Source organism: Zeus faber (genome assembly GCF_960531495.2).
Source record: "Zeus faber genome assembly, chromosome: 4".
NCBI classification, from domain to species: Eukaryota; Metazoa; Chordata; class Actinopteri; order Zeiformes; family Zeidae; genus Zeus; species Zeus faber.
The window spans coordinates 27,842,805-27,861,342 of NC_137191.1; the positions used below are offsets into that span (position 1 = coordinate 27,842,805).

At 44.5% G+C, this 18,538-nt stretch overlaps 1 protein-coding gene across 1 annotated transcript in view; it reads right to left on the reverse strand.

Moving 5' to 3' along the window:
- Positions 1 to 5,804: 5,804 nt before the first annotated feature.
- The window catches only part of LOC307228958 (alpha-1,6-mannosylglycoprotein 6-beta-N-acetylglucosaminyltransferase B-like), a gene marked incomplete at both ends in the record, with an annotated part of 168,011 nt that continues 155,277 nt past the window's right edge, over positions 5,805 to 18,538 (reverse strand). The window contains 3 exons of the mRNA XM_079998814.1: positions 5,805 to 6,003; positions 12,759 to 13,051; positions 14,692 to 14,766. Coding sequence (XP_079854940.1) covers positions 5,805 to 6,003; positions 12,759 to 13,051; positions 14,692 to 14,766 — 567 coding nt within the window. The remainder of the gene's footprint in view (positions 6,004 to 12,758; positions 13,052 to 14,691; positions 14,767 to 18,538) is intronic.

The window sequence follows — 18,538 nt, forward strand, 5'->3', positions numbered from 1 at the left end:
TTGTTTAGTTATCATTGACTGTCCTCCATGCTATGTTCAAGGACTTCTGGAGAAACTCAACTTTTCAGTTGCTCTCCTCGTCACTGTGTCTGATTATTATAAATTATTCCTTCGGCTGTACCCGACTCAGAATTTTGTCAGTCAAATCAGATTCAGCTGTTCAATGCGAATATTCGACAGGGGCAGGGTGCACCTCCATATAAAACAACTAAAACAGTGTGACAGCTGAACTTACCAACTGTTTTAAAGGGAGGAACGGCTCCACCATCGATTGCTCGAGCGATCGAAAATATATTTATGATTCCCCTTATTTCTAATTATAATTTGTAAAGCTCAAAAAAGACTGTAATTCATTTATTCCAGAGGACAGTGCCCTAATATTTTCATACTGTCGGATCACGGTTAATGATCAGTTAACGAGGGTCGGCTATTGGTCATAAAAAAAGCATTAGCGTCCCTAATTTTGAGGACTTTTACTCTCACGCTGTGGCGACTTAACCTCTCTGCGGGGGAAAACAAAATCACACACACACACGCACACACACACACACACACACACACACACACACACACACACACACACACACACACACACACACATACACACACAGCGTCTCTGCTTCAGAGGGATTTGGGGAGGCGTCGTAAAGGTGCCGACTAAACCATCTGGTTTAGTCGGCACCAGTGTGTGAACTTTGAAAGTCACAGAGGAGGGGTGGAGCGCCTCAGAAGAGGAGAACGCTCTCTTTTGGGTGGGTTATGGGTTAGAATGACCGGGTGACGGCCGTGATAAATCCAGGAGTAGCTGATTGTATTTTTACAGTTGTGCTTAGCCGCATGTAGACGGGCTCCCTCTGTCTTGCTGGTTCTCTCCCTATTGCTTCCAGTCAGCTGTGTTATCTCTCTCCCTCTCTTCCTCTTTCTGCAGCGTGAACAAACCTTCGGAATGCCCTCTGACGCAAATAAAAAATTTTTTAACGCATACAAGCAACCTATTTACACCTCAAATTCCTTGGATGTTCCACAGACAAACTGGACATTTGCGACCTTCCCATTGGCTGCACCCTCCCAGGTGCCTCCTCCTTCACCCCACGAGGAAGGGATTTTCTCTCTTCTCTCAAGCATAAGTGCCTTTTTTATGACCCTTGTATATATTCCGGATGATAGAGGTGAATGAACTGGAGACTAGAATAATTAATTGGAATTTGAAATGCTGGTGTATTAAAATGGAAATCGTGGCAAGCTGCTCTCCTTTGCTGAAGGAAAGCAAAGGAGCTTGTTGGAAATAGGAAATGCGTACTGACAGGCAGTCCCAAACATTGTCCAATCTAAATTTGCAGTTTTCGTGATTTTTAAATGTAAATAACTAACCCGGGCAATTCCACATTTGAAAAGCATTAATGGCATTATTAGAACACATTTTAATTTCTTATTTGCTGCTTTAGCAATTTTCTTGACTTGGTTTAAATGCTTCAACATCTACAACAAAGTTATTACTGTATTGTAACTTGCAGTTTTTTTTACTGCCTATCCAGACTGCTAATCCTGACCCCGTGCTGGAGTCCTGCACGAGTCTGATTTTCCCCTGAAGACCTGCTCCCACCCCACACCCGTGACCTGCAATTTGTACCCGCTCCGTTACCCGTCGACACAAGATCCATGGCCTTACCAGAAACAGCATATCCTAGCGCTGTTTAAATAATTTGGTTAGGCTTAATCAAGTATCTTTAAAGTGATCATTTTGGACAATTTCATACATATAAAATTAAGGAATTCAGGAAATACAATTTAAATGAATATGTTTTGAACGCTTCCTTGAAATTCGGCACAGTTCCCACCAGCTTCAAAATGCCCTCAATCACACCAATCATAAAGAAGCCTGGTCTCTACCTGGACAACCCCAACCACTTGCGTCTGATCTCCAACCTTCCGAGCAGTTGCCGCCCAACTCAAACTGCACATGTCCAACCATGATCTTCACAAACCCCTTCAATCCGGATTTAGAACTCACTACAGCATGGAGACTGCCCTCATTAAAATCACCAACGACTTCTTCATTGCTGCTGATGCAGGCTACATCAGTATCCTCATCCTCCTTGACCTCTCAGCTGCCTTTGACACAGTCTCCCACACTATCCTGCTCAACTGTCTATCCGGCTACCGTGGCCTCTCCGGTACAGCACTCTCCTGGTTCCAATCCTATCTCACCAGCAGGAAGCAGTTTGTCTCTATCGGAGACTCCTGCTCCTCTCCTGGCCGAGTTGACCAAGATGTGCCTCAAGGCTCAGTGCTTGGGCCCCTCCTCTTCACCATCTACATGCTCCCCCTTGGTCAGCTCATACGCCGCTACGGTCTATGCTTCCATACCCACGCCAATGACACCCAGCTAAACGTCAGCACAAAACCATCCTCCCGCCTCCCACCTCAGTCTCATCTCAACTGCCTCCACGACATCAAAGTCTGAATGTCATCAAACCTGCTCAAACTCAAGAATAACAAAACCGAACTCATGGTTGTAGCTCCCAAGGCACTGCTCAGGAAGGTTGGAGATCTGCTCCTGGTTGTTGATGGCTGCGCTATCCTCCCATCCCCCCAAGTACGCAACCTAGGTGTCAGCTTTGATTCATCCCTTTCAATCCACTCACATCAAATCCATAACCAAATCTGTCACCTACACAACATCTCCAGACTCTGCACATCACTGTCAGAGTCCGTGGCAGAAACACTAATCCACGCTTTCATCACCACCCGCCTGGACTACTGCAATGGAGTCCTGTCTGGGGTTCTAAGCAAAGTCCTGGACAGGCTCCAGTAAGTTCAAAACTCTGCTGCCAGAGTTCTCACCTGCACCAAGCCCTGGCAGCACATCACCCCCATCCATCTCCACTGGCTCCCTGTCAAATCCCGTATCTCCTATAAAACCCTACTATTAACCTACAAATCCCTCCGCGGTCTCGCCCCGCAGTACCTAACTGACCTCCTCCACCCCTTTGCCCCGTCCCAGAAGATGCCGTCCTCAGACACGGGTCTGCTCTCCACCCCCCGCACTCAGCTACGAACCTTTGGGGACAGAGCCTTCAATGTGGCAGCTCTGGAACTCTCTCCCCACTGACATTCAAAATGCTCCATCCCTGGCCACCTTTAAAAATCTGCTCAAAACCTACCTCTTCAACGAGGCCTACTGCCCTGACCGTTTTTTGTTTATTTTTCTATTATTTATCTTTTTCTATTTATCTACCCTGTCTTGTTGTTTTTTTTTCCATTGCTAAGTGAACTTGGGTTTGTGAAAGGAGCTATATAAATCCCAGTGTTTTAATATTATTATTATCACGCGCCCTTGGTGATTAATGGGACTTCTGGTGACAGGGTGAGCAGCTTCAAATACCTGGGAGTCCACATCACAGAGGATTTAACATGGACTTTACAAACAGACACTCTGGTGAGAAAGGCGAGGCAGCGTCTTTATCACAGGACAGGCGGGCCCTGCAGAGGGTGGTGCGTTCAGCTGAACGTACCACTGGAACTACCCTCCCCCCCTTGCAGGAGTTATACACCAGGAGGTGTAGTAGCAGAGCCCGCAGGATCATGAAGGATCCTAATCACCCCAACAACGGACTGTTCCAGCTGCTGCGGTCAGGCAAGCGCCTCCGTAGTCACACAGCGAGAACAGAGAGACTGACACAGAGTTTTTTCCCGCAAGCCATTACAACTGTCAATGCTGACCTCACCAGGGGTCCTCACTGAGCCACACACATAGGCTCCACTACCTACTGTACTATATGCAGCATACTGTACCGCATACTGTGTCACTGTTCAGGGTTGTTCGTGATGCCGTATTGCTGCGCCGTACTGTTGTATACTGTGCTGTATTATCTCAAGTACTACCTCACTTTATTCACATGCCACTTTAATGCACATATCTGTATATACATAATTGCCTATTCCATATACATACGCATATTCCCTCTATCTATTCCATTTTATTTCATTTTATTTTATTGTATTTTATTTTATTCTATATATTTTTATTTAACCTATAAATATTTGACTTACTGTATTACGTTTTAGGAGTCAGTTAGTTGGTCTATTAGAAAGAAATTTTTCCTAGGACAAATTGTGTGTTATCACCAGGTGCGTTGCATTACATTTCACTGCATATATGTATGAAAGTATGTATATATGTATGTGACGAATAAACCTCTTGAATCTTGAATCTTGAATATTCCAGAGCCAACACACACAGCAGCAGTAGGCCTACAACCGCATACCTTGCAACTGTGATTTCATCCTTCTTGTGTGTGTACTCCTTTCCCATTGTCATGGCTTCCGCTGGCGATGGCTACCGCTCCCCGTACCGCTCTAATATGACCCCGTATTTGCTTTCAGTAACAGTTCCACCTCGTTGTCGGTTCAAGCAAAGACATCTCTGTTCTTACTTATTGCCATTGCTGTTCTTCCTCCATAGTATTTTCTGCAATTAAGCAACTAACTGCAGAGTAGACAATCTGCTTCCTGTTTTTACCGGCACCTCCATGCCCTGTGTATGTGAATGGTCATGTTCACACTACGCAAAACCTGGAAGTTAAGAGACGCCCTCTTGTGCCCCGGGCAAATTGATCCGATCCAATGCCCTGTGTCAAATGGACGGGTGGACAGAAGGATGAATATAGAGGGATAGTAAGGTTTGCAAAAGGGAAACATACCTCTTCCAATCCAGACGCATGGAGGATCTGATCAAACAGTGATTGTAATGTCGTGTAACACAAAACCACACACAAGCCTTTAATCCTTTATGACGTTGTTTTATTTTCGGTTTTTATTCATTTAATTTTTTTTTTTGCCGTCACAAAGCCCATGGGACTCTTTTAAAATTCACCACCCAGACCGGAGCCCTGAACTCTTTGCTTATTGAAAAATAATCTTGCACCTATTCTTCTCACCACTCCCTCCCAGTCATTTTTTTGCGACCGGAGATGATTGCATTGACCGCCGTTGCCCCAGACTCTTGGCCCAGTCAGATAGATGACTCTGTCAATCACATGGGACGAGGGCGCAAAAAAAAGACCCAGAGATAAGCTGGTTGTCCATCATCCTTTGTCCGAGTGCAGAGCCCAGGAGAGAAGGGGGGAGATTGGATATTGACCTGGTGTTGGCTTCTCCAAGCTCCAAGATATTCGAGGACTCTGTCACAGTCTGGTCTCCATTTTGTCTGGTCCCGATATTCAACTTTGGGCTCCTGTACGGCGGTGAAGTCGTTTCCTTGTGGTCAGTGAGAAAAAGTTCAAGTCAAACCCAACACGTGGCTACCAAAACAGAGGAAGAGCCTTCCTGCTTTGACTGGTACCTGTTGATCATACGACTCCTCTACCAGGAAATCAGAGTAACCATGAGGCACTGCTTCCATGTTGTGGTTGTACTCTACCTCACACTCAGTATCGCAGAGGTTTCAGCAACTGCCGTAATCCACCATAACCTTCACTTACAACTCAATACAATTTCTAGTCTCATCGCACCTTTAACTTTTGAATATAACTTCATGCCGATTCTTTAGCATTCTGTGTGCGCCTGCCGGGTTATGCAAAAAGACAGACAGTCTTTAAACATCTATGCCGGTAGCCACCTAGGAAATAAGTGAATAACTTAAATCAATTATTTGTTGACATTTCCTCCAACGCGGCATTCCGCCCACTCAGGTCTCCTTTTTCGCTTTCCAAACTAACTTATCTGTATTCCCCCCTCCCTCCCCCACGCCGTGCGAGCATAACTTTCTTTTTTAGCCTCGCAGCTCCCGCTTTGACGCCTCATCATAGACAGTCTCTGCACAGCGCCACCTGTCCACGGCGAAAGTCCCTGCAGGGGCACAGGCGTCGGTACTTGGGGGAATGTCCCGCGCAGCTGAAGAGGAGGGGGTCCCGCTGGAGGCCGCACTCCCTGCGCACCACGGAGAAGGCTGGCAGGATGTGGTTGATCTCCGAGTCCACCACCTCGCACTGCACCTCCAACCTGGGTGAAGGAAGAGGAAGGAGGGAAACAGGTCAGGGAGTGTTTGGTAGATTTGTAAACTGCCTGACAATTTAGGTCTTCAGAGTGAGTTCATTTTTTAAATCTTATTTTTACATGCCCTTTTGAACAGACAATTCCATAGGAAAGTTTTATATGGAAGGGATAATGTGCAGCCAGGCCTTTATTGCAAATTAACCCCCAATGGGTGTTCAGTGGGGTTATTTAATGATAATGACCAACTAGCAGAACATTATACTTCCTATTACATGGCTACTTATGAAATAAAGGAATGCATTGAGATAGACAATTGGATGCATCCACATTGATCTCTTCAGGTGTTCCATTGTAGCTTCTATGTAGCGTCATAAGATGTTGTCAGTAGCTATCAGTAGCTAGTGTGAGCATTAGCATGTAGGTTGAGTGAAATGAAAGACGTGAAACCAGGCAGAGAAGTGGTTGCCCATGAATTGTCATAATCACCAGACAGCAGTTATTATTCAGAAATACACTAATCAGCCACAACATTAAAACCACTGACAGTGAAGTGAATTCCATTGCTCATCTCGTTCCAATGGCACCTGTCAAGGGGTGGTATATACAGTATTAGGCAGCAAGTGAACAGTCAGTTCTTGGAGATCATGTGTTGCAAGAAGGAAAATGGGCAAACGTAAGGATCTGAGCAACTTTAACAACGGCCAAATTTTGATGGCTAGACGACTAGGTCAGAGCATCTCCAAAATGGCAGGTCTTGTGGGGAGTTGGTTAGTACCTCCCAAAAGTGGTCAAAGGAAGGACAACCTGTGAACCGGCAACGGGGTGATGGGTGCACATGGGCTCATTGAAGCGTGTGAGGAGCGAAGTCTAGCCCGTCCTGTCCGATCCCACAGAAGAGCTACTGTAGCACAAATTGATGAAAATGTTAATGCTGCTATGATTGAAAGGTGTCAGAACACACAGTCCATCACAGCTTGCTATGTATGGGGCTGTGTAGCCGCAGACCGGTCAGATTGCTCATCCCTGTCCCACGTTGAAAGCGACTACAATGGGCATGTGAGTGTCAAAACTGGACGATGGAGCAATGGAAGAAGGTGGCCTGGTCTGATGAATCACATTTTCTTCTACATCACGTGGATGACCAGGGTTAGGGTCCGATCTAATCGAGCATCTGTGGGATGTGCTGGAACAACAAGCCCGATCCATGTGGGCCCCACCTCACAACTTACAGGGCTTAAAGGATCTGCTGCTAACGTCTTAGTGCCAGATACCACGGGACACCTTCAGAGGTCTTGTGGAGTCGATGCCTCGACGAGTCAGAGCTGTTTTGGCAGCACGATGGGGAGATACACAATATTAGTGGTTATTAGTGGTAGTTTTATGTTGTGGCTGACACGATCAGCTACAAGTGGCTGTTGAATGCCCATATTGGCCAATCAGAAATCAGAATTCCACAGAGCCATGTGATAAGGCCAAAATATTGTTAAAAGATATGTTAGAATCAAATAGGAGATAAAAAGGAATCACTCGTTTAAACTGGTGTTTTGACTTTGAGACTGGAAATGGAAGGAAAGGGGAAATAGATCATCATCTCACTGTAGAGCGACTTTTTCCCATTTCACATGAATGTAAGAATGGAGACTGGAAGTGAGAATTTGGGCGAGAAGGAGGTTTGAGGTTTTGAGGCGATAAGGGAGTTAGAAAGGCTTGTGAAGAAGGACTTATGAAGTGTCAGGGGGAGAGAGAGAGCGATAGAGAGAGAGGCAGACAGTGAGAAGACAAGATAGCTAGCGTCACAAAATAGACTTCGGCTACAAGGACGAGTGACAGAAAACTGAAACAAAGGGGAACGATACTGCGAACCGAGACGGGCGACACCGCAAGGTAATAAACACAGGCGGGAAAAAAGAAAAAAAGGGAGAAAGAAAATCGACAGCTTGAAGACGAAGCATTATTGGGAGAGTTTGGGAGCAAAAGGTAGTGGTGTCAGGGGCTTTTTTAGTTTTGTATTCCCCGCTGAGGAAAAAGGCAGAAGGGAATTTGGTTTTCATGGAGCTGAAGGGCAGAGCGCAAGGTGCGCTACAGTGTACAGTAGTCAAGTCAAGTAAAGTCAAACTTTATTGTGCTTTACAGAGAAATACAATCAAAGAAAATATATGACCATTCTGTCTACACCATCTCTGAATCACACACACACAAACACACACACACACACACACACACACACACACACACACACACACACACACACACACACACACACACACACACACACACACACACACACACACACACACACACACACACACACACACACACACACACACACACACACAACTTAGTCATAGACTGAAGTGAACAGCAAGGTTTTTAACCTGCTTTTAAAAGTGTTCAGTATCTCGCTCAGGTCCTCATGCAGGGTGGTCCATTTACCTTGGGCATAGATACATAAGGCAGCCTTCCCTACTTTAGAGTGAGTACAAGGGATGGTTAAAAGAACACTGCCTGTGGACCTGAGAGTTCTTGCTGTTTCGTGTATAATGAGCATTTTTTTAATATACTGAGGTGCAAGGCCATTTAGAGCTTAATATACAAGTAGCAGAATCTTAAAATCAAATGTTGCCCATTTTGCTGCTTCCAACACAAATCCTAGCTTAATAGGGAGCCAATTTAAAGATCTAAAAACAGGCGTAATGTGTTCAACTTTTTAGTCCTAATGAGAATGTGTGCAGCCGTATTTTCGATTAACTGTAGCCGCTGCACAGCCGATTTCGGTAGGCCGGTGAATAGGCCATTACAGTAGTCTAATCTACTCGGTACGAATGTATGGATTCATTTTTCAGAGATTGCTTTTGACAGGAAGCCTCTTAATTATGTTTTAGATTGTAGAAGATTGATTTTATGATGTGATTGATATGACTCTTTAAATTCAGCCGGCTATAATTACACCTAGATTTCTGGCTTCACTTTTGCTCTCTAGAGACAGGGAACTAAGATGAACTGCAATTTTATGTCTCTGAGATGAGTATTTATGTTTTGTCTTTGTTCAGTTGTAAAAAGTTTGGTGACATCCATGCATTAATATCATTAATACACTGATTGAGGGAATGTATGGGGTGTAGGTCATCAGGAGATGGTGATATGTACAGTTGTGAATCATCTGCATAATTATGGTAATTTATTGTGTGTTTCTTTCTAATACTGTATGTACAAGTGAGAGTATATAGATATAAAACAATAATGGTCCAAGAACCGAACCTTGGGGCACTCCACATATAATATCCACTTTGTTCGAGACAAAATCTCCAATGGACGCAAAGAACTGCCTGTCCTGTAGGTAGGTTCTGAACCAGTTTAGAACTGGGACAGATAGGCCGACCCATTTTTGTTATCTCTTTCATAAACTGTGATAGTTAATAGGGTCCAAGGCAACACTGAAATCCAGGAGCAGAAGAACAGGTCGTTTTTTCAGCGTTTATATGCAGATTCACAACTTTTATAGGGGCTGTTTCTGTGCTATGGCGAGGTCAAAAACCGGATTGCAAAATGTCTAAAAGGCTGTTTGATGTTAGATAGTTGTTAAGCTGAAAGTAAACTGCTTTTTCAAGTATTTGGCTGAGAATTGGCAGGTTGGAAATGGGCCTGTAGATGGCAATAATTGTTGGCTTAAGATTGCTCTTCTTCAGGAGTGGTTTAATGACAGCTGTTTTAAATGGTGCAGGAAATATACCTGATTGAAGAGAGCCATTTATAATTTCTAATACTTCCTGTGCTAGGCAGTTAGAAACAGTTTTAAAAAATGTGGTAGGGAGAGGGTCCAAGCAGCAGGTTCAGGACCTGAGCTGACCAACAATGTCGTCTTGTTTTTTTATGTCTAAAGGGAAAAAGAGAGACATGCCAGCAGTCATATTACTGGAGGGTAGGTTTATTTCTGGATGTTGAGGCACTAATATTCTGTCTGATAGCTATAATTTTGTTATTAAAAAATGTAGCAAATTCTTCACATTTTGAGTGGAGAGCATCTCTGATGGGGTTGTAGATGGTGGATTAATAACTCGATCAACAGTCTATGTTGTATTGATTGAGTCTATCCTTGTAAATTTCATGGTGAACCTGAAATTTTGTCTTTCTCCACTTTTGTTCTGCCTGTGAACACTCTCTCCTGAGCTGCCAAACAACCACTCCATTTCTCCAGGGGGCCTTTTGTTTTTCTATGTTTTTCGTTTTAACAGTAAATGTTAAGTGTAAAGTTATTGCAATGTTATCAATGATATTGTATTTTGGAGTTGAAGTTGTTCACAGGATCCTCAGTTGATGATGCCATGAACAGCAGTTACTCATTTACAGTTCTCTTAAAGGTTTCTATGGCATTATTATTAATGGTACATTTTTTAATTGTTTGGGTACCCCTCTGTTGTACAGGAAAAGCAGACACATCAAAAAAAATGCAACAGTAATCTCAAATAGCAACATTCATGACACAGGGTACCGTGATATTAAGTCATTTTGATATGACTACGTCCAAGGTATGCCCCTTATTGAAGGTGGGTCCAGAAACATGCTGAGTGAGGTCATATAACTCCGGTAGGCTAATGAAGTGTTGAGCATCTGGGTCTATTTGATTGTCAACATGAATATTAAAATCACCTGAGATAATTACACAATCATAATCAGTGGGGGCCTTGGACAGTAGATCAGTGAATTAATCAAGAAAGCCACATTTAGTCGATGCCAATAGACAGTATTGATTAAAATTGGAGCACTGCAGTTTATAGATATAGCAAGGTGTTCAAAAGACGTGAATTCCCTAAGCGGGATTTCCTTGCAGCTATAACCATCAGAGAAGACAGCAGCTATTCCACCGCCTCTCTTATCAGTGCTAGTGGTTTGGATGAATTTGAAATTAGGAGGTGTTGTCTCAATGAGTGCGACTGTGCCATTGCTATCTAGCCAGGTTTCAGTCAGTAGAGTGAAATTCAGTTGATGACTTATAAGGTCATTAACTAAAAATGACTTATTCGTTAGCGACCTGGCGATAAATAAAGCCATTATTATTGTTCTGGGTGCATGACTTTGTGGGGGACTGATAATTGATGTCCGAGGTAATACATAGTTTAGATTCCTGTATATTACAGGGAAGTTACATGACTTGGGTCTATGGTTTATAATTACAGGAATTTGTAAAGCAGAGTGACAGTCATTAATGTTAGGTGAGCAAACATCAGTAGTGAAGAAAGGATTTCAATGTAAGTTCTATGTTCATGGCGAGGAGACGTGATCTGTGAAATTTAGGATGTACTCCATCATGTCTGAAGATGTTTGGACGGTTTAAGAAGGTGCCTAAGTTGTCCACAAATTGTACTTTGAGGGAGCAGCAGTATCCCTTGAGCACAAGGACATGTGTGAATTTTACAATCTCCAAAGCTGGTACACGGCAGCGGGCCGGAGACAATAAACCGGCGGTCTGGCTGTAGAAGACTGCCAATAAGCTTCGTAAAGTCCTCTTTAAGTATCTGCGATGGTTTGTTCCTGAGATTGTTGGTTCTGACGTGGATGAAAACAGTGGAGGCAGATGGGTTTTGATCTAGCAGCTGTGGGATTTAAATCTAAATCATGGACACAGGCACCCGGGTAGCAGAGGGTTTTAGCCGCAGGCAGGGTAATGTGTCGAAACCATGGAGGAGCCAATGAAGAGCACGGATGGAGGTCCCGCAGCAGAGGACTCCTGAGGGACAGTAGCAGCAGCAGAGCCAGGAGAGCACCATCGCAGACAGGCGGCCCAAATCAGTGGCCACAGGGCGGCCCGGACGGGCAGAGATCCTGCTGCGGTAGCAGAGGCGGCTCTGTGGTGTTGGAAACAGAAAGCGGCAGGATCAAATCGGGGTCCGTGGCAGCAGAGGAGCCACCAACCGGCTCGGGAGTGGTCCAGAGGGGGAGGAGGCTGGCGGCAGTGGAAATGAGGCTGGCGGCAGTAGAGAGCGTCTTGGTGCCCCCGATGCCACGGTGAACTGTGACCCCCCTCAAGGGGGGAACTCCTGCATGTCCCTGACATCGACTGTGGGCTCCAAGGCTTGTAATCTGTTGTCCAGCCGGAGAGTCTCCGGCATAGAGCGGCGCAAGGAGAGCCTGGCTACCGCTGGCTACCGCTCGCTGCCAGGGCTCTGGGGTGGAGCAGGTCCGGGACTTGGGCCATGGCTCCTTTATCACAGCTGTTGGGACGTCAGATGGACCCAACTAAGGGAGAGTGGAGTCAATGTCCGGTTTGATCACAGCGGAGGACATGGAGCAAGAGATGTGCTTAGCATGAGCGCTGGCGTTGGAGGTCAGACGCACAATCAGTTCATCCTTTTTCTTCACATCCTCAAGCAGGCTTTGGATGTCTTTAAAGACCGACTTCTCTAGAGCGGTCAGTCTGTGAACCAGGTGCAAACAGTTCTCACAGTCTGAGGAGGTAGGCATTGATGCCAGCATAGTTAGCAATATGCTCAGCTATGAGGCTAACTAGCGCCAGCCGAGCGCTAGCCAAGCCAAAATCCTCGTTTCAAAATCCGAAAAACAGTTCAGGCGAGGGTCAAAGCCAGGAAATAGTAAGGATATCACAGTGCGAACAATCCGAAATACATAATCCAAAATCAGGTAAAATTATCAGGTTGTGTCAAGTTGGGAGCGATTCAACGAAGTAACGCACTGACGTGAAGTAACGCACTGACGTGAAAAGCAAGCAGTAGAACGCTAGCTCTTAAAGAGGGCACTCCACTCACCGACGCAGCGCCTCCTTGTTGTTGATGAAGCGGAAGTGGGCTGGTTCGCAGACCAGGCCGGCTGCTTGGCACGCCTCCACGCATGCCTGGCCCTCCTGGGACACCAGGAGCCTCAGGGAGCCCAGTGGAGGCCAGACGGGGGGAGCCGTCAGGTTTGCGGCCCAGCCTAGGACTGTGGAGTTGGGTAATGGCAGGAATAGAGGCCCCGGATTCCTGCCACCGGCGCCACCGCCACCGGGCCCCGACCTGGAGACATTGGCCACCGGGAAGGGAGGCTCTGGCTCACAGAAGTCCTGTAAATTTGGATGGAGACGTGAAGAAACATATTGCATAACAACCTAGAAGACGCATGGGGACGATTTGGCAATAAAGGCGGTAATGCTAATTGGTACAAGGCATAAACAGCACTTAAGGTTGCATTTTTCCCTTGGATATAATTTCAACACATCCATCTGTACCACCTAAAAATATCTCCTCAAAAGCAGTACACATTACAAAAACAATGAAAAAGTTGTCTGCTTTGGCCTCTAGGCCTCCCCTTATTTTGTGCAGTAAGAAAATCCGCATTAAGGCTATGTGTTCTTGCCTTACTCATATGGTATCCCAGAAAACCGCTCAGTAAATTTCATTTTCGACCCAAATGACTTTCAATGCCGAGAACAAAAAGCATCATTTTATAGACTTTTTTTGCACATCGTTGATGTTTACTGGATCCAGCTGCACGTTGAACCAAATCCCATTAATGTCATATCCATTATCCCATTAGAGACGGGGGGCAGAAACATGCTATTAAAACGGACAGGAACACATACACGCATAAACACACTGACATTTACGTGTGTACGCTCATCATCGCGGCGTTCTTCCGCCGTCGACAAATTGGTTCATCTGAGTCGATTAATGTTGCAGGCTTACCGAAATAAATCACATCAAGAGTGGGCGAACATTAAAAAGAAAATAATTTTAAAAATCCCGGATCAGCCGGCGGACCCCCTTGCTGAAAGGAACGCCAGACACATGAAGCGGCGAGAAACAGGCTGAACAGAGCAGCTCTGACACCTTGTGTCTGCTTCTGACTGTGGCTCAGAACGGCCAAGAAAAGGAGGAGAGGAACGGTTGACATGTAGTGTGGGGTAGTCTAAAACATGTAGTGTTGTGTGGGATTTAGAAGGAAAAAGAAACATTTTGATCCCGCCACTCACCCCCCCCCACCATCATTATCTAATCCTGCTGGGCCGGATTTAGGAAATCGGTTTGGGTTAGAGCACGAGGAGCCCAAAGACCTTACGTCTTCTAAGGAGACTTACGCACCCAGTATAGTTCAAAAGAAGCCAGGACTTGACCACAAAGAACCAAAAATAAACAGTGTTCTCAGTATACCCAATTTGAAATGTATTCACAATGATACAGCAAGGAACTGGTGAATCCACAGGAAAGTAAGTAGTTACAACTACTCGCATTACAGTTTGAGTACGTGTTCAGATATCAGCATAGAATCAGTATCGACACTAACGAAAACTTTTGGAAATGACGGGAACATTTTAGAAGATTTGAATTTCAGATTTGAATTTTTTTTTCTAGTCTGTGATTATACCCTAACTACAGTTTGGTTACCGGTGAAATTGTTTCCACAATCTCTTGTTCACAACTTTGAAATGAGTGGCGGCGAGTATTTACTGCCTTAGTACTTAATGCGTTATGTTGCGAGCACACCTTGGGACCGGTATGAAAAATACTTATTTTCAGAAGTGCTTATACCTCCATCTTCATTAGCCACGTCACCATTTGATGTATACGGCTAGGTGTTCCAGGCACGTATTTGTCCTCAGTGCTTGTATTATCTCTTGCTTCGGAATGGAACTTCTGCTGTTTGACATCATGTCACTCAGGAGCAGACGAGAATGCACTCGGACTCGACTTTAAATGAACTCACCTGATGCTGGATGTAGGCGTGTACCCTCTCCAGCATCCCCTCACAGGTGTACTCATACGGTAGATACGGCTGGACCTGCAACACGCACCCACACACACACACACACACACACACACACACGCACACACACACACACACACACACACACAACAAAACATAAATTCTGGATAATGTCACGGCTCGGCAGTTGCCCCTATTTCCATATGCATCTTCCTTATGCATTGTTCCCGCTAATTGCAATAAATTGCCTCTTCCCCTCCTTAATTTCGGCAGATAAATGTTTCTATTGTCAGACCTCTGCAGGGTATAATTACAGTGCGCGTCTGCTTGGAAACTCATTAGTGTGTATTTGCATAGTAATAGATCATCCCCTGCCGCGATTAACTTATTCTGTGACAAAAGCACACCTTTGATTGACCTTATTATAGATGCTGCAAACACTGGAAATAACACAAACAGCACATATCACCTTGGATTTTAGCAATGCAGATTACCAGTAGGGTAACATCATGATTGTAAACTTAGTTGCCAATTAATTATCATACGAATAATTGCGATGAACAGTTATTGATTTTATTGATTTGATTATTATTTGATTAATATTATTGATTATTCATATTTGTACATATTTATACAGTCATATATATTTATACATGTATAAATTCAGCTTTTGATTGATGCACATGCTGTTTAACTATTTTTTTTATGTTTTAATATTTAATTTTGTGCACTTTGTACTTGAACAGAGTTTGTGTTTTTATTGTGTCTTGTTTTTTTTTATGTTTTTAACTTTCTGTGAAGCACTTTGGGTTAATCTCCTGTGTGAATTGTGCGATATAAAAAAAAGTGTATTATTATTATTATTATTATTATATATATATATTTTTTTTTTTTAATTGTTTTTTATTTTGATTTTATGCCACTATAATAGTGCAATAATACACTGAAAATGAATATTCAAACAAAAACTTCAGAAAAGTAAATTTTCTTTCAACCCAACTGATGGAAAACTTTATTGCAACATTTGTAACATGGGTTCGAAATTCCCACAAAATTTGCAAGGAAACATAGGATCATGGAATCTACCAAATCATTCCGATGAGCTCAAATAACTGTGGTTATCTGTAACAGTTTAACTGTAATTACCAGGATATCAAACATCTTTAATTAAGGTCAAGACTAATCATCATGACACTATGTCACTTGATTGGGGATTGGGTAGTTGTGTTAATGTATATACTGTATATGCACAGTATGTATAGAAATGTAGTGTGAGGATCTGAAAAATGCACATTAACTGGCTAAAAGGGCAATGTAGCTCAAACAGGGTTTGAAAATTAAATGATTCATCGATAAATGAGGTATTTGGATACCTTAGTTAGCTGGGGTGATATGTCAAACAGTGTTAATGTAATTGAATTGTTCAAAATTCTAATTAACGCACTGCATAGTCGATATACTGTATTAGCTGTAATTACAGAATTATGAAGAAATTTATTTTACTCTGACAAGAAATGAATACAGAACATTTAACATGCACCAAACAATGAAGCCTGATAATGTTCAGCCAAGAATGGATTCCCACTGTCTCCCTGAAATGAAACGCACCACACAAGTAAGTTAGACAGGGATGGCGCAGCTGTTTAAAAAAAGAAGATACTTTAATATATCAAAGTGAGGACATTGTGGTTGGAGCTGAATGTTAATAAGTCCACGTGGGGGTCAGACAAACAAGCTCCGTGCAGCCGGAAAGTGCTCTCCCACCCTCCTGACGGCTGAATCCTTTCATCTCCCCTTCCATCGTCTCTCTTTAAGCCTCAATTAATCAAACAGATTGACTTGGAGCATTTCTTATTAACAGCGCGAGGCCCCGCGAGGCTGCGTATGCACACAACCACACACACACACACACACACACACACACACACACACACACACACACACACACAACACACACTCAAATCAGTAAAACACATTTTTTTCGTGCAGTTCCTCGCGCTGGAGTAAGGAATCCATTGGCACTCAAGGACTGTTTTGAAACCACAGACTGGCAGATGTTCTGTGTTGCAGCCGATGGGGACATTGATAAATGATAAATACACAGACTCTGTCTCAGCCTACAACTCCAACTGCATTGATGATGACGTACCGAAAGTCAATGTTGGGTTGATGGTGATATCTGTGCTAAGCTCAGAGCACAGCCCTCTGCCTGTAGCTCTGGGGACCTTGAGGCCTTGAGGAGGTCCAGTTATGACCAACTGTGTAGTCTGTAGTCTCTTTTCGCATCTCAGAAAACAAGTTGGCGTATAACTACCACAGCTCTAACCCCAGATGCATGTGGTGTGGACTGGGATCCATCACAGACTATAAAAGGAGAAAAGGTAGTGATGCCAGACCGCCGCCTCTCTCCCTGGCAAGCTCAGCAGGACCCTGTCCCTGACTACGGCTGACGTGTGGAGAGCTTTTAAAATAGTAAGCCCATGGAAGTCACCAGGGCCAGATGGCATTCCATCCTTGTCCTTAGAAGGTGCGCCGACAGCTAGAGGAGGTATTCACCTCTATTCATCCTCTCCCTGAACCAGTCTGCAGTCCCCATCTGCTTTAAACAGACCGCCATTGTCCCCATACCAAAGAAAGCTTCCATCACCTGCTTGAATGAAAACCGCCCTGTAGCAGTGGCCGCCATCATCATGAAGTGCTTCAAGCAGCTGTATAAAACCAACATCCACTCCACCCTTCCTGACATGTTGGACCCCCTTCAATTTGCTCACCATCCCAACAGATCTACGGATGACACCTTCACCCTGACAGTACACACCACACAACGCTCTCCCACCTGGATAAGGGAAACACATACGTGAGGATGCTGTTTGTAGATTACAGCTCAGCATTCAACACTATTGTGCCCGCTTAGCTCGTTCCCAAGCTCAGGTTCCTGCGTCTTGACACCCCCCTCTGCAACTGGATCCTATACTTCCTGATAGACCCCAGGTGGTGAGAATGGGTAACCTCACCTCCTCTGCGTTGCCCCTGAGCACCGCAGCTCTGAGGGGATGCGTACTCCGTCCCTTTGTGTACACCCTGTTCGCGCGTGACTGTGTGGACACGCATCACTATCCTGGATCTTATTTCCAACAACATTGAGACTGCCCACAGAGAGGGGGTCAGTGACTTTGGAACATGGTGCTGGCACAACAATCTCTCTCTCAACGTCTGCAAGACTAAGGAGATGATCGTGAACTTGAGGAGTAGGGGAGGGGTCCCCCCGTACACATCGCATTTCATACTATGGCAACACAATCCGCTTTACGGAGAAATACAATCAAAGAAAATAAATAAAATGTCATACACAGACTAATCTCCCAACACTCAAAATGTCACACACACACACACACACACACACACACACACACACACACACACACACACACACACACACACACACACACACACACACACACACACACACACACACACACACACACACACACACACACACACACACACACACACACAGAACTCAGTCATAGACTGAAGTGAACAGCAAGGTCTTTCACCTGCTTTTAAAAGTTTTGGGGTGTGTGTGGGGGCCACTCTCAGGTCCTCAAGTGAAGAGAGTCTCCTGCTTTAAGATCCTCAGAGGGCTCATCTAAGATGACCTCACCTGGTTCAGGCAAGCGGACTCGGCGGTGAAAACTGCCCAAAAGCGCATATTTCCTGAGGAGACTCAAGAAGTTTGACATATCTGCCAAAACTCACCAACTTCTACAGATGCACCGCTGAGCGCATTCTCTCTGGCTGCATTCTCTCTGGCTGCATTACTGCCTGTTGCGGCAGCTGAAGCAAG